This window comes from Actinia tenebrosa, unplaced genomic scaffold, assembly GCF_029948245.1.
Source record: "Actinia tenebrosa isolate PJP-AT-01 unplaced genomic scaffold, QUT_ActTen_1.0 PGA_scaffold16__25_contigs__length_10494907, whole genome shotgun sequence".
In the NCBI taxonomy this organism is placed as follows: domain Eukaryota; kingdom Metazoa; phylum Cnidaria; class Anthozoa; order Actiniaria; family Actiniidae; genus Actinia; species Actinia tenebrosa.
In genome coordinates this window covers 7,904,154-7,930,176 of record NW_028292576.1, presented here as the reverse complement: position 1 = coordinate 7,930,176, position 26,023 = coordinate 7,904,154, and the positions used below count along the sequence as shown (strand labels likewise).

General features: G+C 37.2%; 1 protein-coding gene across 1 annotated transcript; it reads right to left on the bottom strand.

The window, feature by feature from the left end:
- LOC116302445 (two pore channel protein 2) lies at positions 1-20,450 on the bottom strand. Its single transcript, XM_089030928.1, has 28 exons — positions 20,297-20,450; positions 20,070-20,125; positions 18,375-18,451; positions 17,199-17,264; positions 16,460-16,571; positions 15,828-15,944; positions 15,458-15,526; positions 15,223-15,260; positions 14,755-14,827; positions 14,033-14,068; positions 13,524-13,650; positions 13,045-13,110; positions 12,360-12,424; positions 11,310-11,416; positions 10,086-10,167; positions 9,725-9,934; positions 9,383-9,439; positions 8,849-8,890; positions 7,640-7,687; positions 7,379-7,417; positions 6,667-6,716; positions 5,980-6,094; positions 5,698-5,769; positions 5,390-5,475; positions 3,752-3,827; positions 3,154-3,236; positions 1,734-1,875; positions 1-839 (listed from the first exon to the last, which is right to left on the bottom strand). The coding sequence occupies exons 1-28, from the start codon at positions 20,346-20,348 to the stop codon at positions 705-707; spliced, it is 2,298 nt and encodes a 765-aa protein (XP_088887054.1). The 5' UTR covers positions 20,349-20,450; the 3' UTR covers positions 1-704.
- Between the last annotated feature and the right edge of the window lie 5,573 nt (positions 20,451-26,023).

Sequence of the window (26,023 nt, the reverse complement as noted above, 5' to 3'; positions counted from 1 at the left end):
TAACAGGGAAACTTATTATACGACTTTATTTCACTCTTATGTACACTATTAAACTATTTCACGATGTGAGGAAAAGCAACCTAAGCATGTATATCCGGAGGGGCTTACATTTGCAATCATGGCTCCAAGAACCTTTATCTGTTGTATTTTACTTTTATAATTATAAGCATTTAAAACTGTACACTTTTTCAGGACACATACTGAAGGACTCAAACGTTCAGCATAATCATACCAAGCTCCAAAAAACGTTCGCAAAAAGCATAAAATTTCAAAATAATTTAACGATAAAATATATCAAACAAACTTTTTTTAGGTTTCGAGTTCATATTTAAAAGCTGCTTTTTTTCTTCTTTATAGCGCTAACTATTTGTCTTTTCTAATTATCTATTATAAATTTTACATTTTTACCCGAGAGAAAAAAGACATTTCCCTGTAAATTCAACACCTTTCTGAAAGGTTATTAATTGTTGCTGTTTTATCTGGCCATTAACACAATAACACGTTTAGTGACAGATCTGATCATTGTTTCCTAGTTTTGAAATTATTCCCTTAATTTCCATATCAAAATGTATCCAGTGGAAACAGTAAATGCCATAGTGCTTGAAATAGTACCCGGCACAACAATCCAAGCTATATGGGCTTTTTCTATTTTATCTTATTTTTTCTCTATTTTAATTTCTAAGAATATTTTATCTAACTAAATATCAGTTGACTTCAGGGTTTCTAAAATCTAGGTGTTCGTGACTTCTAAGCTCATCTAGTAATTCCCCTTCAAGTGGCTCGTCCAGTCCTGTACTAAACAGTTGATGAAATCGTGGATCATCACGGTCATCTTGTATCTAGTATGAAAAACATTGTTGAATTCAGTATTGGCATAGTACAATGTTTTTACCTCTTATCCATTTATTAGCCATTCGGCCGAGTTTGATGAAAAAACTGGGTCGAGTTGGCATAGCAGTGCATTTGGAAGGGGAGGGGGGTTAGAGACATATTTCCAAGATGGCGTCTATTTTGTACACTAAAACAGCGCCAAAATCCCTGCAATGCAAATTCGATCCAGTTTTTCCTCAACCTAGTGAATGTATTCGCATATTTCTAAGCACGGGCTTTTGTAGGTTGAACCGACGCATTTTGATTTTAAAGTAAGGCTGATTTTACTAAGTAGTTCGCGTGAAAGTTCATTTGGCAGCAAAAAGCACGAGCATAGAAGTATGCGAATACTGTAATAACATTAAATATGGACTACCCCTTTTTCGCGTCGCACTTTAGATGTATGACCCCTCTAACCCTTCATCCTATGTTGGCAAAAAGAAAATACCCACAGACGCGCACAACGCCATTAACCTTTATTATCTGGGCATGTCTCAGCTTTTCGGGAAAAGAGGAGTACTCGGTGAAAGGTGTACAATATTAATTCCCATACTCGAGTTAAAGATCAAGATAGATTTGATCCCGGTGAACCGTCTATTGCACCCTTAATACTTCCATATTCCTTTCTGAAATTGTTTTAGCCGAGACTTCAAAAGATTTTGTAATCATAGTAAGTTCAGTTTTCATTAGGTATAAATCCCTAACTAGTAATCTTTTATACGTACGCCAAAACGACAAATAAATATTCAGTGGAAACTAGTTTCGTTTAATTCAACCTCTTCAGTCCACTGTATTATAATCCATATTCCGAAAACGAGCAACTAATCAAGAAGCAAGATGTACCTAGCTAAAGCAAGACCTACCTGTGTGTTCACTGATTGCCTGCGTTTCTGTTGCCTTTTTTCCCATTGGTTAACGAATGCTTCCAGGATAAGCGCGACAAACAAGTTGATGCTGAGGATAACTGACACCAGATACCAGGCCAGGAAGTACAGTTGAGCCCAACTAGAAAAAAAATATCAAATCCATCAGATCATGCGATCATCTAAGTAAACTCTTCAAATACTGCCATCACATGGCTCAGATCAGACTAGAGGTTTCGTCAGAGTCGATACAATTTAAAGTTGTTTTTCATAAACTCTGCATCAAGTACTAGGAAACTACAGCAGTAGGATCCTCTCTCCACATGAGAAGAAGCTTTCTCCAGGTGTAATTGTATCCACTAAAACATATAACACTAAACAGGGACTCAGCACTGGCTCAGGTCAAACGTCGAGCTTCACGTGAGCCTTAATGAAAACAATGGTTAATAAGGCGCTCTTCTATATGGTCATTAGGTTTGGCTCATATGAAGTTCGACGTTTGCATTCGGCCTTAGGTTGTTAATAAATTAAATCTTCCTTAATTTTGAAGCATCGAGAGTAATAAAAAGAAAGGTCTACGACATGGCTCATCAAAATTCAAGATTGGCCATAAAAAATGGACAATAGAGGCTTTGCACCATCACGTGATGGAAGCCATGACAGGAAGCACAACAACAGAGTCGTTCTCTCCTGGGAAACTGAATCTTTTTTCATGTAAATCGCATTAGACCAGATTCAATAGACCCGTTTCGAATTCCAAATTACCGCTGTGTTTCTTGATTACAGACTCATTTGCACAGGGTTAGCCTCGAGTTTGTGCAGAATATTCACGTGTCTCAGTCAAGGTCCGTCGAGTTTCAAAGTGCTCGTATTGTTGGAGTTGTGCATTCTTTACTTTTCTGTTGGTATTTGTAAATATCTAAACACTGATACGAGGCTAACCCTGTGCAAATGAGTCTGTAATCAAGGAACACAGCGGTAATTTGGAATTCGAAACTGGTCTATTGTTCCTGCCTCCTGTCATGGCTGCCATCACGTGATGGTACGAAGCCTCTATTGAAAAGGGATTGCCAGAAACTCATAAGGGGGATGAAAAGTGTAACAGCTATACACTTATTTCCGCGTACAATGTTCTGGAATAGAGGCTTTGCACCATCGCGTGATGGCAGCCAGGAGAGGAGGCATAACAATAGAGTCTTTCTCCCCTGGGAAACTGAATTCTTTCTCATGTAAATCACATTAGACCAGATTCCAAAGTTCCTGCCTCCTGTAATGGCTGCCATCACGTGACGGTGCAAAGCCTCTATTAAAATGTATTTAGATAAGTTGATTAGATAACTCACTGGGTTAATATGTCACACTCTTTAAAGAAAAGTTTATTGATTGATTAATGATATCTATAAGAGCATTTTTACGTTACCTGTTGACAAGTTTTGCGTAGGCCTTGAGAAAAACATGCCAGTTATTTACCACCATGATATCCCACAAAAGAACAAGAGAAGCCTAAAGAAATAATAGCAAAAAGATAGGTTTCGTTAGTGGTGTCTGGCATGTGATCAGATATTCCATTAACACTTACTTACATTAGGGATAAAAAGGGTCATGGCTTACCCTTCTTCGCAAGCAACATTCGCTTTTTTGCAACCCGAAAAATATAGGAAAAACCCAAAAAGTTTAAATCGAGAATTCGGTGCGTAGGATGTAAGACGCGCTGCTACAATATATCATAAAGTCAAATCTCGCCCTGCGGACACTCCGATATCACAGACACCTAACCATTACGATCAGGAGCAAAATCGCCGGCGAAAAATGCTTTCAAAGTAATGACCGCAATCAATTCTCGCTTTTGAGGACGATCGCTATTACGGACACCAAGTGGCGGTCCAGGGGGTGTCTGAGAGTTGGCTGTAACAACATTTTCGAGACAGAAAACTGTCACAATAAAAAAGAGAGAGTGAGGGACATAATTGCAATCCAGAATTGTAAAATGAATAAATTGTTGTTGCACTAATCCTTACTGCAAAGTCGTTAAAATTATTCGCATAGTACTGTAGAATGTCGAAGTCCAATTCCGTACAAGGCGTAGCTGTAGAGCTGTGGGAAAACAACAGTCAGATTGAATCATAACGCCAATGGAACTGAATTAGATTGCATGAACGTATAGGAATAAGAATGGACATGAATTAGATTGGATGAACGTATAGGAATAAGAATGGACCTGAATTAGATTGGATGAACGTATAGGAATAAGAATGGGACCTGAATTAGATTAGATGAACTTACAGGAATAAGAATGGACCTGAATTAGATTGGATGAATTTACAGGAATAAGAATGTACCAGAATTAGATTGGATGAACGTATAAGAATAAGAATGTACCTGAATTAGATTAGATGAACTTACAGGAATAAGAATGGACCTGAATTAGATTGGATGAACGTATAGGAATAAGGATGGACCTGAATTAGATTGGATGAACGTATAGGAATAAGAATGGACCTGAATTAGATTGGATGAACGTATAGGAATAAGAATGGACCTGAATTAGATTGGATGAACTTACAGGAATAAGAATGGGACCTGAATTAGATTAGATGAACTTACAGGAATAAGAATGGACCTGAATTAGATTGGATGAACGTATAGGAATAAGAATGGACCTGAATTAGATTAGATGAACTTACAGGAATAAGAATGGGGCCTGAATTAGATTGGATGAACGTTTAGGAATAAGAATGGAACTGAATAAGATTGGATGATCGTTTAGGAATAAGAATGGACCTGAATTAGATTGGATGAACGTATAGGAATAAGAATGTACCTGAATTAGATTAGATGAACGTATAGGAATAAGAATGGACCTGAATTAGATTGGATGAACGTATAGGAATAAGAATGTACCAGAATTAGATTGGATGAACGTATAGGAATAAGAATGGACTTGAATTAGATTGGATGAACGTATAGGAATAAGAATGGACCTGAATTAGATTAGATGAACTTACAGGAATAAGAATGGGGCCTGAATTAGATTGGATGAACGTTTAGGAATAAGAATGGAACTGAATTAGATTGGATGATCGTTTAGGAATAAGAATGGACCTGAATTAGATTAGATGAACGTATAGGAATAAGGATGGACCTGAATTAGATTGGATGAACGTATAGGAATAAGAATGTACCAGAATTAGATTGGATGAACGTATAGGAATAAGAATGGACCTGAATTAGATTGGATGAACGTATAGGAATAAGAATGGACCTGAATTAGATTGGATGAACGTATAGGAATAAGAATAGACCTGAATTAGATTGGATGAACGTATAGGAATAAGAATTGGACCTGAATTAGATTAGATGAACGTGTAGGAATAAGAATGGACTTGAATTAGATTGGATGAACGTGTAGGAATAAGAATGGACCTGAATTAGATTGGATGAACGTATAGGAATAAGAATGGACCTGAATTAGATTGGATGAACGTATAGGAATAAGAATGGACCTGAATTAGATTGGATGAACGTATAGGAATAAGAATGGACCTGAATTAGATTGGATGAACGTATAGGAATAAGAATGGACCTGAATTAGATTGGATGAATGTATAGAAATACGAATTGATCTGAATGAAACATATAAATACCCCAGCACTTACTTTTCCTTTAAGGCACATCTTGTGTTAGGATCTGTCACGTTTGCAAACAACATCATTCCCAAAATAGCGAAGATATAATAAATGGCCTACAACAAAACAGAAACCATCAGGTTCTGACCATCAGTACTTTCCCGAGAAAAAGGGACTACTGGCATTTTGCAACATGATTGGCTAATGCTCTAGCTAACTAATCCAATGAACACCCTTTACCTATCAGGGAAATGTAAGGCTAGGCATCGCGGACTCCCTAAATTTCTACAAAGTTATACTTCAACTACGAAACTGTAAAAAAGTAACGAGTTACGAACCACTATGAGACCAGCGAAAGGCGTGAGGTTACGCAAAAGATTCATTAACGTCTCAGCTATCAAAGACAACGCCTTAAAGAAAATATATACAAAAATAATCAACAAATGCGATTGGTTTTTCAGGAGAGAAGAGGAGAGGAGAGGAGAGGAGAGGAGAGGAGAGGAGAGGAGAGGAGAGGAGAAGAGAGGAGAGTTTTCGATAAGCCAATGTCAGGCAGTGATCAGTAACGCCCTGCACACAAACGAAAGCAAGCAACTCAGCTAACTTACACAATTATTTACCTTAATATTTGGTATTATCCTTAGCAGTCGGAAAATAATCAGCATATTGGTGATGCGTATGAGATTAGCCATAGATGGTAAGTCATCTAGGGAATATCCATCATTTGTGCTCGTCCTGTGGGATAAAAACCAGATCACTTAGAGGGGATTCAAGGCCATGCTATGCCGGGTATAATAATTCATAAAAAACTTGAAGTATGGCTATAAGTCTCTCCCATCCCCATTCCTTTTAAAAGGGAACAAAAGGTTTTGACTTCGGTATTCACAATTACACAATAAAGTCTGCGTTTTGACTTCATTCTATAAAATCAATTCATCTTTTGAGCGCTAGCCATCACGTGGTATAAAATGTGTTAGATTGTGTTACGGTCACCAAGAAGTTCCGACATTGTTCTCGGATTTCTGTACGAATGTACTGACTTTTAAACAAATTATCTACACGGTTCGTTTAGTTAGCTCCCTAAATACAAACAAAAGATAACTTCTCTAGCTTGATTGAAGCTTTTCTTACTGCTGTTTAGAAAAGTAACTAAAGAAATCGATCTAAATTTTCTTTTAGATAATCGAAACGTGTTTGGTGGAAGCCAAAGAGAAAGTCACAGCCGCATATGAGTAGTACAGAGGGTTTCTATTCGTAGCCATGCACCATCTACATGAAAAGTAATCAAAATGTTCTGTAAAACTTACGAGTTGCCAAAAGGAGGACCATGTAGAATGATGATAATGACTTCAACCATCTGAAAAAAGTCACTTCAACTTCATTTTAAAAGTAATTAAAAGACATATCAATTTCTGGAAGGTTCTTAAAATATTCTGTTTCGTCCAAAGTGCTGTACAGTTATACGAAAAGTAACTATTTATAATCACTCTATATCATATATATATCTATATCATCACTCTATAATCACATATAAGCAACTATTGCATTATTTTCAAATTCTCTTTCCTGTACAAATTAAAGATTAATTTGGATAGTTTCAATTCGCATTCTTTCGAGGGAAAACTATGACTTGTGGAATCAGTCTAGTATAGTTTGGGATGATATAATTAATCTGCAATAGAACTACATGTCTGCCCAATTTGGAAATAATTGAATTCAAAAAATTCCTCTGACTGCCAAATTGTACTCGGCCTATCAGCCTCTTCCAATTTTGTTAGTCCTCGGAATTTTTTTTCATCCAATTGTACTAATTCAAAAACATTACTTCAATATTCTTGGGATGCCAACACGACTCAAAATCCCTCTAAATATAAATAAACAGCTCCCTGTTGGTTGATCTAACAAGAGAAGCTAATAAGAAATGCTTTGTTGTCATCAACCAAAATAGTGGATATGACGTAACATGCAACCCAAGAATAGAATGCTTCTAAATGTTCACTTATGACCAGATGTACATACCACTAGAAGAACAGTGACAACCCCACAGTACAGGTTACCCTATCAAAATAAAACGAAAGGATATCAATATCGACTTAACATATGGCCTTTTGCCATTTAAGGCGCAGATACCAGTTTGACTTTCCCTGCAATTTGTCTAACTGACTGTCATGCTTGAATTCGGCAACGCCTGTGTGGAAAAATGAGCATCGTGTATAGCTGCACCTTTGCGAATTATTTCAAGTCACTCGTTCGTTAGAAACAGGACCAGAATTACTTTACCTTGAAAGAAATGTATCTTTGCCATCCGAGGGCCCAAAGTTTTGTACTCTTAAAATGAATAGAATAAATTGTGTCAAAGCATTCATAGCAAGTGATGTTAAGGGAGGCATACAAGATAGAGATTGGAAGGTGCATGGTGCTATGAAATTAGCACCATTTCATAGAAGGTGGTGGGTGTAGAAAGGATAGGGAATACGAAACTTACTTTGTGCCATGAAAGTTGTACTATTGAGGGTATTTCATGAAAGGTATGAAAAGCATTGGAACACGAAGGAGATGTTATGGGAGGTGGTGCCATCACAGTTGCTTTCATAGAATGTGGTGATATGGAGAGTAGTGTTATGGAAGGAGATGTAATGAGAGGTGGTGCCACAGAGGTGGTGTTATATGAAGTGGTGCTATGTAAGGAGATGTTACGGGAAGTGGTGCCATAGACAGTGGTGCTATGGAATTTGTGTTATGTAAGGAGATGTTACGGAAGGTGGTGTCATCGCAGTGGTTTTCAAAGAATGTGGCATTATATAAAGTGGTGTTATGGAAGAAGATTTTATGGAAGATGGTGCCATGGACGTAGATGTTACGGAAGGTGGTGCCATAAAAAGGGGTGCTATGCAAAGTGGTGTTATAAAAGGAGGTGCTATGGAAAGTGGTGTTATGGAAGGAGATGTTATTAGAGCTGGTATCATGGCGTTATAGAAAGTGGTGCTATAAAAGGAGATATTATTGGAGGTGGTGTTATGGAAAGTGGTGTTATGGAAAGTTGCGTTATAGATGGAGATGTTACGGAAGCTGGTGCTATGAAAGTAGTTCTACGGAAAGTGGTGTTATGGAAGGAGATGTTATGGGAAGTGGTTCCATAGAAGTTGAGGTTATGGAAAGTGGTGCTATGGAAGGTGTGCTATGGAAGGTGGTGTTATAGAAAGTGGCGTTATGGGATATGTTATGGGAGGTTGTGACATCAAGAGGGGTGCCATGGAAGGTTATGGTTACGGAAGGATAAGACATGGAAGGTGGGATCATAGACGATGGTTTTCATGAAGGGTGGTTTTCCATGGAAAGGTGCCATGGTAGTTGTTGTCATAGAAGGTGTGCAGTACGGGTGGCGCTATCACGGAGGTAATTTTTGGTTGTGGTGTCATGTCATCATGTTGAGTCAATGTCAATAACAAAAAGGCCAATTTAAGATATTTAAAACAAAAAAATCCTTACCTGTTCAAAAAGGTAGTACAACACAAAAAAGAAGTTGACACTCTGAAAAAAAGCGAAAGAGGGTAAAAAAGATCAATTTACGAATAAAAACCATTACTACTATTAAAGTGCGACCCACCAAGTTTGATGTTTAGTTCGCTGACTAGCATACTTCAATGGCCTACAATCAAAGAACTGAAATAAAAAACAATAATATCTTCAGGGAGATTTTGGACTGAATTAATATATTTTCCTCTATTTCTCTAAAATCTTTAATTCAGTCGAACATTTCCCTCAAAATATTGTCTTTTTATTTCAGTTCTTTGATTAACGGTCGTTGAAATGCTAGTCCGCGAACGAGACCTCAAACTTCGAGGGTTGCAACGATAATGATAGTAACACAATACACATGCAGCCCTCTCATCTACTGTCTTCAAGAGTCAAAACTCCAAATGATGATTTGCAGTAAAAACAAGGAATGTTTTTGTAATGAAAAGCTGTGTGCAGTTTAACAGTTGAGTTGCTAATACTTTATAAGTGCATTACCAAACATACCGAAAGAGCAGAATGACTAGACTTGACAGAACTGTCGTAATGAACATCAAGCATCACCTAAAGGACAATAAAAGAGTTCTTTTAAATCGGTAACCAGCCTTTTACTCTCCCCCACAGCCTCTTACTCTCCCCCACAGTCTCTTACTCTCCCCTACAGCCGTTGTCGGTGTCGTCACACAACGCTCACTCCCAACGAGCATTGGGTGATGACATTTAGAACGGCTGCAGGAGAGACTGCCTCTAGTTAGTTCAGACATTTCTCAAAAGTGAAACGAAAGAGACCATTATCTTCCCTCCACTCCCATTACTTAATTTCTAGAGAAAGAACAGTTTAAGACTTACAGACACAATAACGACATTGACTCCTGCCATGAAGTCACCAAAATAGTCAAAAACAGTATGCGCTACAATGACTTGGAATTGCCTAACAAATTGGTTACCAACGAAACTCATTGGAGGTCTGTATCGATGCCTGGCACGCTTTTCAAGCACATCAAACAAATCTTGGAACTCTTTAGCATCATATCGACCGGTGGTGTTGCTAACCAATGCCTGAAATGGAGAAAATAAAATCGGCCGGGAAATTTGAGTTAGCTAAGTATTTTCTCCACAGAGTGGTGACATATATAGAACTTCTAAGAAAGAAGATACGATGTCTCCCCCCCCCCCCCCCCCCCACAGGTAATATAGTATTACTTTTTACCTCTCTCAGGAGCTGTTTGTTTCGTTTGCCTAACTTGGCTTTGTCGATAACTCGACGAACATTCTCCTTAGTGACAAAACTCCTGTAAGAAAGAAGCAGATCGCTGAAAAAAAGGACTGATAAAAAGGCCTATCAATAGAATCTTATTTGCTGGAACAGACTCCTTGCAAAACGTCGGAATGCAGCTCAATTTGTAGGACATGACAACAGGTTTCCAATAGACCTTATTCGTGGTGTGACAATGTTTTCCCAATTCAGCGTGACAAACCTCCAGAGAATTCATTTTCTTTTGTTTTTACTCTTCGAAAAATTCATGAGTATCCCAAAGGATACGAAAGGAATAACAATGATATCCCGACGAGTTTCAAATAAATAGCTGTTCATTTCCCCAGAGGTTTGTCACGTTCAACTGAGAAAACATTGTCACACCACGAATAAGGTCTATTCTCAAGAGATTGAACTTCTTTTGTTTTATCATCCAAATCGAGCTGCTTTCACGTCACACGCATGGGGTCTATAAGAGAGACAGTAATAGAAAGTAATAGCAGCGTGAAAGTCGATAGCAGCGGAAATTTATTTGTGTGATTATTGGTTATTAGTGGTCGTCACGTCATTCTCGTTACCAGACCCTACTCATTAGCCAAATCGTAGGCTCTGGAAAACCCTGCTGACCAGAAGCCAGAATCTTGAATAACAGAATCAATGTCAGTCTCGATTTCAAACCATTGTTTCATGGTCATCCAAGCGAATTTGGGTAAGGTGCATAGACCGTTTTCTCAAGGTTGCATGCGCATCCAACTTGACCGGCCACAAAACTGAAAAACGCAAATTCAGTAAAATTGAGAAAACAGTTTTATATTAAAGATGAGAATAATCGATTCTATGAATTCTTATCGAAAAAAATTTCATAGTAATGTATGATTATACTTGTGTTCTGGTATCGTGGCCCGTCAAGCTCCTTCAATTTGGATGCGCACGCAACCTTGAGGAAACGCTTTATTGGTCTCCTTGGCCCGGTTGTAAGACGGGTGGATAGCAGTATCCGACGTATAAATCCTATCCAGTGTATAAAGTGATGGTGTAACCCAATAAATTTATCCCGTGAATAAGATTTATCCGTCGGATAGCGCGATCCAGGCTTCGTACAACCGGGCCCTGGTGTTAGGCGTGATTTTGAAGACGTGTGGTTGTACAGATCTGAATACAGGAAAAGCTCGTACTTACGTTGGCAGAAATATAGCATCATTGTCAGGGATGCTAACATGGCACAACATTTCAAACGCAGCTCGAACACCCAGTCTTCTGCGGAACAGACTGGACTGAAGGGATTTCTGAGGATTTCATAACAAAAAGCTTTTATGATAGATGTTTTGCAATCATTCCCAACAAAATGAAATAACAAAAGCCATATATGTTATTTACCGGCCAGAAGGTCTGGATAAAGGAAAATCTGTGCCCGAAGTCTTGAAACGGCCGAGGTCCGCGTTTTCAAAACCGAGGTCCGCGTTTTTCCCTATCCAGACCGACTATAGGACGGTAAATAACTTTTTTTGCCCCTGTATTTTTTTAACTTGTTTTTGTAATCGTTTTGTATTGTCGTTTAGCGGCAAAGGATACCGGACCGCGAGCGCGGGCCGATACTGACGAAATACCGCCCGCGCAAACAGCCAATCAGAACGCACAATTGTATAAGATCCCGAACCGGAAAGAGATAAATGATGATAATGTTGGTTGATATTCCAAAAAAGACTGATTGCAAATCTTTCGCTTAGTTTTACGAAGATATACGGAAGGTCTGAGAAGAAGTTCTGCGTCTTGCTCAAGGAATATTTAACAATTATTCCCCCCAGGCAAAGTGCGGGTTATCGGTGAATATTAACCATAATCATTAATCCTCAAGTGAATAATTGTTTTAGGATTATTTTACTAGACTTTATATAAAAAAAGACGAAATTCAGGATTAAAAAAATATTCAATTATTACTTCTGCTTTGGTGATTTTACGTCCGCTCATGACGAGCGAATATCATCTCATCTCATCATCAATGACAGCGCGCGAAACTCTATATTCAAGTTTAAAATTATACTAAATGAGAATAAACCGATGTTAGTCGGCAGGTTAGCAAGTAAAATGTCGGTCCTTTCCCGTTAAGAGACGTTAAATACAAAATATGTTTATCAGAGAATATGTGACTGCTTGATGTCAGTGTCAATGACAATCCTTTATCAATAATAAAGTCGCTCCAATTTTTTTAATTTTTTTTACGATATTTACCATCAAGTATCCTCTGAACTGATTATAGACAACAGCTGTTAACAAGTTCAAGAAGCAGTAAAGCCCTGAGAAAGAAAACAGCATCAGTGGTAATAGTCCCCTTCACAGTTCCCTGCGCCATCTTGAAAGGTAGCCGTGCCTTTGCATCGAAGCGAGACGAACGGTGAGATAGAGACCTTTTTTTAATACCTTGGACAATTATTCGCATGTCTCTATCATTGCAAGCTCACCGTTCGTCTCGCTTCGATGCAAAGGCACGGCTACCTTTCAAGATGGCGCAGGGAACTGTGAAGGGGACTATTGCTGCAGCTTTTGTGGCTACTTTACTTACAACTCAGTGTTTTCTTTGGTACGCGGTGATGAAGGCAGAATCGCGACATGGAATTTGAGCAATACACTGCCGTCAATCAAATAAATCACTAGAGTAGTTTCACATGTGCCTTCTCACGGTCCTCATGTACCTTTATGTACGCTAATAATTTATTTGATTGATGTCCATGTGGCGACTGCTGTCTCGATCAGAACATAGCAATGAAAACCGTGGTAACTCCATATTACACCTTTAAACTGGTGACGCTTTCGTCATCTATGTAAACAGGGTACGAAAATGTTAAAATTGAAGTGTAGCTACTGGTAGACCACATCCTAATGTAGTATGATATCTCACAAAACTTCGGTGACTTACCAATTCCAGTGAAGAGGAAGAAGTAGATGGCATAAAATCGGTTTTTCATGTAAGCTGGCATCATCACTAAAAAAAGAAAAAGAATGAAAATGAATTTAAAAAAATGAAGTAAAGATATTTTAAAGAATGAAAATTACCAGAAAATGCGAGAAAGAAAGAATTTTAAAACAGACACGTTTTGGGCTTCGTAGACTTTTGTCACGCAGCAGCTCATGAGAATTAGAGCCTTTTTTCTGTCCGTGAAAACTCAACGCGAGGCTGCGAGGCTGGACGAGCAAAAATCTATTGTTCAATCCAACATGGCTGCCGCTTGAAAATTGTTCCAGATTGTTACGAAGACCTATCACATGATCTTTTCTGTTTCTCTACTGCCAGAGCCTCCCGTCTCCCAGTGTTTCCTGGAGTCTCTTGTAGGTCTCCCTACGTTTCTGCTATAGATGACTCCGATAGCAAGGAACCTTCTGTATGTGTTTACTTACCATCTGGGTTATTAGCTGTTGTTAGTAGTACAAATAAACTTCTCAATGATACTGATAAACTCTTGAAGTATTTTGCCCCTTCACATATGGAACCACTGTCAGAGGTATTGCTACTACATTCCTCAATCTGCATGGAGTTGAAAAGAAAATGATATGAATAGACTGTAATGAAATGAAATGAGAAAGAAAGCAGAGAAAAAGAAAAAGAAAAGAAGTAAAAGGAAAGGTGAAGAAATAGGCAAGGCAAGGCAAGGCGAGGCGAGGCGAGGCGAGGCGAGGCGAGGCGAGGCGAGGCAAGGCGAGGCAAGGCGAGGCAAGGCAAGGCAAGGCAAGGCAAGGCAAGGCAAGGCAAGGCAAGGCAAGGCAAGGAATGGAAGGAAAGGATAGGAAAGGAAGGAATGCAATTGAAGGAAAAAGGAAAGAAAATAAAGAATAAGATAAATAGGAAAGGAGAATAATGCATTGAAATAAGGACAGAAGCAGCAAATAAATGTTTGTCATGAACCCACCAATGTTTTTGTCTCATTGTTAGAGTTATCCAGAACCTATAAAAAAGATCCATGCATACGAGTGTGAGGTCATTAATCAAGGACATTTACTACACTTCAAAATATCCAAAGCCTTGATAAAGGTCTAATCTTGCTTAGTAAACTTTCCTTTTATTTATTCTATTTTATTTGTTGTTGTTGTTGTTGTTGTTGTGAAAGATAATATAAAGTCTTGTTAATTACTAGTCTCTCTTTCAATATGGCTGGAAGTTACCGTTTTGCACCCTGTTTCTCGGTGCCAGATTTTATTAATTAATATTAAAAGATAATGCCCAAAGTAAAAAAAAAACAAAAACAGTAAACGTTCTCGGAGCGAAAGCTCCTTTGTCAGACGTGATACGTTAACGCGATATGAGTCTTGCCCTCTGAAAAGCTGAAATTCTTTACGAATCAGTGAGTATGAATCACAAAATGTGAGATACTGGAAAGTTCAAATTCCATACAAATTTCTTACCAAGTGAAATCAGGGGTGAATGAATGGGAATGAAAATGGGAGACACATGAAAGAGAAAAACGGGGATTGTATAATAATATAATACTTACATTATCTCTACAATAATAGAATACTTACATTATCTCTACAATAATAGAATACTTACATTATCTCTACAATAATAGAATACTTACATTATCTCTACAATAATAGAATACTTACATTATCTCTACAATAATAGAATACTTACATTATCTCTAGGGAAGAGAAACATCCCAAACATGGTGAAGAAAATTAGGTGGAGGAAAAGAAGAAAAAGCACACTGCAAATGAAAATATTATTTTCATATTAAAAGTATCAATAAATTATTAATAGTTAAAGATGATGGTGATGCAATAAAAGTTAATTTATTTGGAAAAGAACTTGAACAAGCAATAAATACAAAAATTGAACCATTTTGGTTGCTAGGTCCTATTTGATGAGTCAACAGTCCAGACATGGAAATCAGGCAATATACTGCCGTCAATCATATGTAGGTACGTGTAACAAGCAATATTTATTTGATTGATGGTACAGTAATCTATTGCCTGATTTCCAAGTAGTAATTATCGTAAGTGTCTCGATCAGCACATACTGTAGCAATGAAAACAAAGGCAAAAGAAAGAGGGAAAGTTATAAAAAAAGAAACAAAAGGAAGGAAGGAAAAAATAAAGGTACCTCATAATTTCAGGAAGAGTTCTTTTTATTGCTCTTAACTGTTATCAAATCAAATCAAACATAAAATAAATACCATAGAAATGTATATACGTTTTAATCAACTTAAATATTATATAGTCAATATACTGCAAGCGGTATAACTATATAGGTAATAGCTTGCGGTCAAATCTCACAATAAGGTACAGTATTGATCAAAACAAACAAAGTATTCTTAGATGTAATTATATCAACATACCAATTTCTTCATCAATGATGAGTTCTGCAGTAAGAAGAAAGGCCTTAGGATACGTCGTATTCTGACAACCTGAGAATATCAGAAAACCTAACTGTTAATTAATAGTTGTTGCAGTAACAACTAGGCCAGATTTGCTCTGTTACTGGAGCATTCTCATTACTATGCAGGGGTGGCGGAACCGGGGGGGCTTAGTCATTGTTTTAAGGTGCATGCTTCTGCAATCAAACAAAACATTGTCATTATCACATAGCGTTAAATATAATCTTCAGTGCCCCCCAAAGATCTTTGCAGTGCCCCCCCAAAGATTTTTAGCTTCCGCCGCCCCTGCTATGACCCCTGGTATTATATCTTTGTTAGTGTGACAATATACCTCCTGGCATCCAAAACTAAGGCTGACAAACACATCCAGAAATGAGGTAAGCAAAACTGACATATATGCCAGCATCCAGCGATTCTTGATTAACTGTCTTTTTCCAAGAAAGTGACTCTGCAAACAAATGTATTTGCATTAACACAACATTTTCCTCTGATAATAATAATTTGCATGCTTATGTTAAAATATTTTTAGGGGTTATTTATCTCTTCATCATCATCATCATGGTATCCCTTGTGGCAGGAGATTGGCCTTGGAGCATGTTTGCCTTGTTATTTGTCCACCTTTTTTGATTCCAATAGTAAATTAATGGGATAGATGAAATGGATAGATGGAGGGGGAAATGGGATGGATAGATTGAAGAATAGGTGGATGGATGGATGGATGGATGGATGGATGGATGGATGGATGGATGGATGGATGGATGGATGGATGGATGGATGGATGGATGGATGGATGGATGGATGGATGGATGGATTGATGGATTGGTGGATGAATAGAATAATGAGATGGGTGGCTCCACTAATGTATACATGAATATATAGGATAAGATATCCTTGGACATTATGGGGTGGGTGGTGGATTCATAAGTAAAAATACAACCTCAAAGATGTTAGGCAGATACTTACTTTTATAACTACATCTAAAACAAAGCATAGTAGGCAAAGAATCTCTATCCCTTCCAAAACTCCACAAGGTGCTTCAGGTCTTGGTCCACAGAATCGAGGGTCTGAGGAAATACTTTATGCACAGAAAAACACTTCAGTTTCATTGTATTAACTGTTAGCACCACCAAAATAATAATCAATCACATTTTAAATTTCGGTTAGCTCACAACTGCAAATGTTCAGATGACATTACCTATTACAGACCATGTGTCATTCCCTTGAGAATAACATTCTTTGTTTGAGTTGTATCCATATTCATGTGTCTTCTCATGTGCAACCATTAAACAAAGAAATGATGTTCAAGGGAATGACACGTGATCTGAAATGGGAAAACATCTTGCACCATAGCTGAAAAGCATCCCCAGTAAAGAAAGAAATAATACTCAAAGGAATGACACATGGTCTGAAATGGGAAAACATAATGCCCGAGCTGAGGAGATCTATTGACGTATTTAATGTCACGTGACCTCTAGTTGACTTCTCCTAAGCAATATTCATTTCAATTTCTATTTCAGTTATTTGATTGACAATTGTTGAAATCCAGTCTGCAAATGAGACAACAAACTTTGCAGGACAAACCTCAATAATAATAAATGGTAGTTATGTTCTTGGATTGGACTTGGACTCATATATATATGAAATGTATCAATGTTTCAGTATTAAATATGTTTTAAACAATATGGTGTTTTTGCTCACTTACGTCAATGACGATGGTTTTTCAAAGAAAGCAAGCCCCAGGTCAATAACTATCACAAAGGTCAGCCCCCTAATAACAATAAATAAAGCTGATCAATAAGTTGGAAATTGTTATAAGATTACAAAATGTCAAATGTAAAAGCAATAATTCCCCCAGACTACATTCAGTGTAAGCTTGACATCTCTATAATATATATTATATATATATATTATACATATGTTATTTACCAGGCAGGAGGTCCGGATAGGGAAAAACTGTGCTTGAGGTCTTGAATATATGGACTGATTGCACAGTTTTTCCCTATCCAGACCAACTATAAGACAGTAAATAACTTCTCCCCCCCCCCCCCCTTTTTTTTTTACTTGTTTTTGTAATCCTTTTGTTTTGTTGTTTAATGTCAAAGGATACCAGACCACGAGCACGGGCAGATGCTGACAAAATACCACCCGCTCAAACAGCCAATCAGAACGCACAAATTTTACTGGATACCGGACCGGAAAAACAATAAAAACTTTTATTTTTGGCAAATAAATGGACTATAGATAAATAAAGAAAAATAACTCTTTAAATCGTTGATGTGGTACTTGTTTGGTAGTAACTACTCTGTACTATTATGCATTTTACTAACTACTGTACCACACTTCTGATTGGCCAAGAACTTTTAACCAATCCCAGTTATGTCATGTGAATTTGAAATGATAAAAGTACGTACTGTAGGTTTTTCTGCATATTAGTATAGGTAATTATATGTATGGGGCCAAGTAAAATTGAGGATTAATTTCACGAGTGTTTTCAAAGTTTTGAAATTGCCCGAGTCGCGAAGCAACAAGCCTTAAAATTATCATTATTTAACAATTTATTCACCAAAGGCAATTGATTATCCGTGGAATATTTACCAAGAAGCGAGTCTGATCAAGAGGGGAGGTGAATAATGTCATGTATTGAAGACAATAATACAGGTTATTATTACTTCCACTATGGCAAACTTTGAAAATTAAACCTCATATTCACTGTACCCCTCAAGCATAGATCATCGTCTCAGAATCACTGGTCCCTCGACCAATCACAGCTGTGCGAGAAACTTTTGATTCAAGTCTAAAATTATACTTCAATAGCAATTAAACTTGTTGGCATTTTACTTGAAGTATTCTTTTTTTGAAAGCTACTGCCTATACTTACCATCTGACAAGTCGGCTGTAGTACACACGGTAGATTCGTAATGACCTCTTGTCAATCTTATGATGAATAGACCGATACTACAAAGGATAGATAAAGAAATATAATTATTGTTTGTGGAAGTTTGTGGTGGAATTCAAGCAAGCAAATGTATCTATTCAGTGGAGGTAGGTTTATTCAATTTGAAAGTTATTAAATATTGAGTTTTATATTTCAATTCTGCAAAGAACGTGCGTGATATGGGATTAAAGACCATGCCTGATATGAGGCTGTATATAGCACTTCTCATCTGCTAATGATTGGGTACAATTGAGTTTAGAGGGAGTTTGAGCATTTCTTTGCAGAATTTCTTGCCTAAAGGCTTACAAAAATACTCCATGAAAATACACAACCATATCAAATGCTTAGCCAATGATAACCTCTATTTATAGATCATTTTCTGTTATGTACATCACGTTTCCGCATTTGAATACATAACAGGCATTTTCCTCTTTTCACAGCCTCTCAAAAGAGAGGATTCTTTTCGTATTCAAGCACTGAGTGCCAAAAACTATTTTCTTGAAGAAAGGCTGTTGTACAAGGCTAAAATCTTGTTATTCAGAAAGTTTAACTTGTTTTGAAGTGGAGATGACCGATGAAAGTGGAACCAAATTGTTAACCCAAAGCAAAAATCTTAATCGAAAATGAGGTTTAGGCCTTCTTCCCATATATTTTCTATAAAAAAAAGCCTGACAAAGCAACATTTAACACAAATGCAAGAAAGCATCTTTGTACAAATGAAAATACTGCTTCAAACAGGCATTTCATCATAGTACATCAGTTTCCAACTGTTTAAAAAAGGTTTTGAGTGTTGGCCCATAACAAAAATTGGGATCAAAACTCATACGAAAGTCTAGTTTTTGGCGCTTTTTGACATTATTGCTCTTTATTTAAAAAAATTTATCTCTTAACTTAAAAGCATTTTCACATGGTGATTTCACATGATCAAGGGATGTGAAAAGGACTACCCCATTTCACATGTTTTTTTCCACATGGTTTTATTAAATTTTTTTTTTCACATGTCAGTAATGTGAAATGTTATGTGAAAGCAATGTGAAATATTTTTGATGTGTTTCACATACATTTCAAATCTCTTGTCCTAACAGTGTTATGGTGGGAATAAAAAAGGCTATACAGTAATTACAAAAGTTCATATATTTTTTTTTTTTTAAGATACAAAAATATTTCAAGGAGATGTAGAAATTTGTTTACTTAAGTTTAAAATTACTGAGCTGAGCTCATAATCATTGTTAATTAATAAACTCGTAAAACATTTTAATTAGCAATTAGTCCTCGAGCCCAAATGGGCTATGAGTCAATATATAGCCCATGAGAATGGGCTATTGACTCGATCATAGGCCATGAGGACGAGAGGAGCTAATTGTTTTAGTCAAGTCCAACTAGTCGTTCAAATATATAGATGCAAAATTATCAAGTTTTGAATTAAAGTTAAATTCAATGTTTTGGTTTTCAAAGCCGGTACTTATCGCTACTAGTAAGCTATATCCTAACTTATAGCCTAGTATTAGGTTATCCAATTACCACTAGATGGATTTGACTAGTACTTATTAGCTAGACGTATAGTACTCCTAAGGTGAATACTAAAGGAGAAAGGCAAATTATCCATATGAATTAAACACTGTAACACAGTTTACGTACTTTTATAGCGTCTTCCAAAAACACCGTAGCCTGATCAACTGCTGTCTCTTCTCTATCTAGAAAGATCAGAAAAGAATACGCATAGCAAAGTACTGTATATGTTACTTTGTACAAACAATTTTTACTTTGCAAAATCAAATCAATAATCTTATGTTTCAGCTAAACTTCTGTCTACAACGAGCTAAAAAAAGACAAGCAATGATCAAAGAAACAATAGTCTAATTTACCTAGGCTGCCAAATACAGGCTCAACATCCATAGATTCTACTGAATTCAGCATGGAAAGAAGCTTGTTTAGTGGAAGATCAAAGAAATGTAGAGCGGAATTCGAAGAACAACAAATCTGTCGTAACAAATGTTGATATTACCGCTGACCAGTTGTACTTGATGTACCAGTCTCCCTCCTGTCCACTACGGCCCGATCACGCTATCTGACAGCCATCATCTTCGTACGCTATCGTGGTGTTTTACAGGCTAGGGATTTTATGGGCTAGTCAATTGAAACCCCCAACCCTCGACCCCCGCGAAATACCGGGGAATTTAACATTTGAGTGGTGTTAAAATCAGACATTTTCCCCGGTATTCGGGGGCACATTCACTGTTAAAACTCCCGCTATTGTGGCCCCGTTTTTTTGGTATAGTAGTCAACAAGAAACACATATCACGCTAACTCCAAATTCTTGTGCTACACAGAGCCAATAAGCCTGAAGCGAGATGACGTTTTACCCCCAACTCTATACCATAATAGTTTTTAAAATTCTTTCATATTAAAATTTTTGATTCCTTAGAGAATACAGGAACAATAGTGATAATTAAAGAACAAAAGCAGTGTGAAAAGGATTATGGTCTAGAGACGTGGGTAAAACGTCATCTCGCTTCAGGCTTATTGTTGAGTATTCCATGCACTAATACTCATTGCTCAATATTTTCATGGGCTCTGAACCTCAAATCATGCGAAAAGGTTTAGGTTTATGTGTATAATGGATTAAATTGAAAATGAACAATGCTTGTAAATATTGCGAAGCAGTAGTTTAACCTAATAGATTAATCATGATCTGATTCTACCTTCGAACTGACCGAAACGACCGTGAACAAAACCCGCGTATAAGAACCTGGGCTTTAAGAAACTGTTAGGCTAAAATTCTCACTTAAAAAAAAGGGGAACATACTAAAGCTAGGTTCTTACCCCTCCACATAAGAAAAAAAAGCCCCCTCCAGATAAGACGCTATATATACTCCTCTGTACTAGGCTGCCTGTACTTAGAATCACAACGCCTTCTAGGTATTTTTCAAGATGACCCACCTCTTGCTTCCAGGCCCTTACATTTTCAAACGGGCGTTAAAATACCCGCTCGATTCCCCGCTCAGAAAATCATTTGTTAAATCCCCGACCCCCAAGTACAATCATGCTCTTAAAAGCACATTAAAAACGCGTCACCTCCCAGTTCAGTGCCCCACTAGCCGCGGGGGTCGGGGGTTTCAATTGAGTAGTGCATTACATATCGCTCCAACTACCAGCAAATTTAATAGTAAATAAATGAATAAATCCCTTTTATTTAAGTGTCTAGTCGTTCTAGCGCTTTCGCACTAACTGGGGACACTTTTCTCTCACACGCACTACCACTACATTTAATATTTTATGCATACAAAAATGAAATGTGTTTCAAGTTCGATATAAAAAGACACTCTGACAGCTGTACTGTCTATAAATTTTCCAATTTTTGCTCCCTCGGCATCCCATAATTTCTTACTGAAAACACTACAATTCAAGATGGTCGCCGCTATTAGTTATTTTCCTCGTGTAACTCAAGGGAAGTCAGTCCAGAACAATATTCAAATTTGTCGCCATATTTCAATTCGGTCAGTATAGAGGTGCCTGAAAGTGCGGTTCTAATCCCATTTCTCAGCCCCCATTTTGACGAAATACCATAGTCCCAGCCTATGTTTTGCTCAAATCTCAATAAATCTCAATCCCATTCCCATTTTTTAATTTTTTGTTAGTTAGTTAGTTAGTTTGTTTGTTTGTTTGCTTGTTTTGTTTGTTTGTTTGTGAATCCCCTTCCCAGTGCATTAAATCCCAGTTTCCGAATCCCAGCCCCCCCCCCCCCCCCCCCCCCCCCAAAAAGCGAATCCCAGCTCCAATTTGACCCTCGCAGGAGTTTCTGTATAGATTAGCAGGGTTTAGAGCGGATGCAATTAAACCGTGAAATGAAATCAAACTAAATACTAACTAATAGTATCTATTTGGTGACTAATAGTTGCTATTACTCAACCAGAACATTTATCATACAAAGACAAATCTTTTGTTTGATAAATATTCTGGTTGAGTAATAGTGACTATTAGTCACTAAATAGTTGCTATTAGTTAGCATTTAGTTTTTTTTTATTTCACGGTTTAATTGCATCCGCTCTAATACGTTTTCAAATAATTTGAACGGTCTTCCACATATCGTTCCAACTTCCAGTAAATTCAATCGTTTTTTAAATGTGATTCTTATTGAAAATCGTAAAGTTATTATGTTAAAAAACCTTACAGCTGTGCAGCCCCGATAGACGAAAAAAAATTCTGCGTTTTGTATTATTTTTAGTTTTATTTTCCAATAGTTGCCCCCTCGACATTCCATGACGTCTTATTTAAAAACATAGCAGTGGCGGCGGAACGAAATGAGAGCTAAAAATCGATTCGTTATATTTTTGTTATTTAGAGCTGCGGTCGTCCAAGCTGCGTCGAGGTGGGCTTCCTGTGCTGTCCGTATTAGTTCTTCCACATCCAAAGATTGAGTGGAAGGCTCTAGACTGACTAGCAGTTCAGTATCCGTGCGAGGAAATATAGCAGCCTAATTAACATTTATCCCTGTAATAATAATAATAGTAATAATAAAAACTTTGGTTGGTTGAAAGGTTGGTTGCGAAAGGTTGGTTGCGAAAGTTAGAAAAACCGAGAAAAAACGCAAGAACACGGATCCATCTACTCATGTACAATCAGGACCAATCAGGTATTGTTCTTAATGTCAGCCTCACGTTCAAGAGCATTTTGAGCAGTGTCCATAGATCGAGTTGCGTCATTGCGTTTTCAAATAATTTGAAATCTTGGTGTTTCATTTATGGTCCCAACTACCAGCAAATTCAATTGTTTTTTTTTTTAGATGATAAAGACTGAGAGTAAAGCAAGAAAGCTGATCAATCGTACGTGTACAATCATGTATCATTGAAATTGCAGCTAAGTTTTCGATCAACGGGTGTTAAATTAGAGGTTAAAAGAGAGCTTGGAAAAACAACATGCGGAATTAATCAGTAAATCCTAGCACAAGACTTAAAAACTAATTACCGCAATAATACTGGCTAATCTTGAAATATTCGTAAAGACTTTTACCAATTAGGGTATACAGCGATGGATTAAAATTATAGTCTGATTAATTGACATCCGTCAGAATTCAGAGACTAAGTTACATTGACGCCTGGCAAGTATAGTGCATAAGGGTCCAAATTCAACTAGCTGATGGTCTGAAGTAGTGATATATGTAGAAATGTTGGCACTGCAAAACTAAGTTGTCTTGAAATCTCCAAAAATTGGCCATTAAAAAACAAAAACATGTTTGCCATTAAAATACAATTTCACAAGCGGAAAAAGCGATATTTCAGTTTTGTAAATTTTCTCCGTTCTGATTGGTCAACATTTTTTCTCAGATTAGCTAGATACACTTCTGTTTTTTTCTGAGGTTTCAGTTCGAACCAAAAGGGTGAGCTTACACTGAGGGTAAAAGGCTTCTATCTTTATGTTACCTATAAGAGGTACGGAAGGATTTGCATGTAGTGGTGAAATTAGAGACACAAAGCCAAGTGTGAAAATCAATATTTCAAGAGTGGTACTTGATATTTAACTGACAAGATATACATATTTTAAGACCATCTTTCAAAAATTCTCTATAAATGATCAATAAGCTTATGATTCGAAAACTTATTGATAAGGATGTAAATTACGTTCAATAGAGCATTTTTTTTTTAGTTAAAATCAGACGCCTGGAGCTCGGTTTTTTTCCCCCAAGGAAAAATAGCTTAACGGAGTAATTAATTTATTTACATATCTAGTTAACAATTTACCAAGCACACCTAATAACTTATGGTATGGATAGTTTGTGATGTTCTTGTGATGTTGTGTAGTTCTCTGTCTTAAGAGGAAACGTTTTTCGAGCAATCAATGGCAATAAGCGCCAAAAAGTACACCTTCACATTAACACTCAAAACCTTTTTTAACAGTTAGAAACTGATGTACATGATGAAATGCTTGTTTGAAGCGGCATTTTCGATTGTACCAAGGCTGTTTTGTTGCATTCGTGTTAGAATGTAGCTTTGTCAGGCTTTTTTATAGAAAATGTATGGGAAATAAGCAAATGAAGGCCTAAACCTCATTTTTGATTCAAATTTTTGCTTTGGGTTAACACTTTGATTCCACTTTCATCGGTCATCTCCACTTCCAAACAAGTTAAACTTTCTGAATAACAAGATTTTAGCCTTGTACAACAGCCTTTCTTCGAGAAAATAGTTTTTGGCGCTCACTGCTTAAATACAAAAAGAATTCTCTCTTAATATTTTATTCTCATTATCCACTGCAGGTGATTGTACGAGATCGTGCGCTGGTGGTTGATCGAGAACTTTGGACTATTTCTCGATAATAACTTTGCCTTGGCGGAATAATTGTGAGATATTTGTTTGACAGTGTTAGCGTTTAGAACAAAGATAAAATGCTGATTCGATAATGGCCGAGACACGAAAAAGTGTCTGTCACATAATCTTTGCTCATACCTTTGGGCGTCGCGCTGTAATATCCCTAAGTAAAAATTGCCCTGAGTGTAGGGGTGTCAACCACCTCTATCTGGTATGTCTTCAAGGTATGTTTATATTCCTGTGAGGAATTCCCGGGGGGTCGGGTTGGGGGGAGATTTCAACTCCTCCACCAGGTATATCTATCAGGCATCATTATCCCGGTGATGGATTCCCGGGGAGGCCAGGGAAATTTTATCTTCTTTACAAAATCACCCATGTATATTATCCCTAGTGAAGAATTCCCGAGGGCGAGGAGGAGTTTTCTTTTATTTTATCATCATATCACCCAAGTAAATTGTTCCTGGGGGAATTCCCGGGGACGGGAAGATTTCAAGCATTTTACCAGACATATCTCCAATATATACAATTTAACCCCAAGCTCTTTTACTCCGACGAAGGACTAGCGTCCGCAAGTTTTTTCATCTTTATACAGTGTATAATTTACCTTTTTATCATTACAATTTAACCCTATAAGGAATTCCCCGGGGGCTTTCATTTCAGGACCCGTGTACGCACCAAAGAAAAGAAGAAAAAAAACAGTAATTTTTACCGCCTTGCTGTTCCATATATTTTTTCCTTAATTCATTGGTACGTCTTGGCCTAGCTTTCAAACTAAAATATTGCAAACTCTTTGATAACTTAAAATCAAGAAAGAGCATTACAATGGATAAATTTTAAGCTTGCATTTTGTTAAGGGTAATCACTATTCTTCGAGATTTTCGCTCTAAACGAACGATCTTTAAAATGCACGACGAAAATGCATATCAGTTGAGAGTCGTAGTCTTTACGTCAGATCACTCAGCAGCTCAGCCAGACTTTATCTATTTTTTTTGTTGAAAGAAAATCGAGTAATCTAAGCTAATCCAAACGAACGATCTTTAAAATGACAAAAATACATGTCAGGCGAGAGTTGTAGCTTTTAAGTCAGATCTGTCAAGAGCTCAGGAGTTTATTTTTTCTTGAAAGAAAATCGAGTAATATAAGCTAATCTAGCTTGCACTATGCATGAGGAAACATACACTAAGCTTCAGCTTTCTTTGTGGGTGGTTTTGTCAGGTTGTTCCTGAAATTTCCTTTAGAGAATTAAAAACCATTTTGGGTATAAAAATTGAGTTCGTATAACTTATGCGA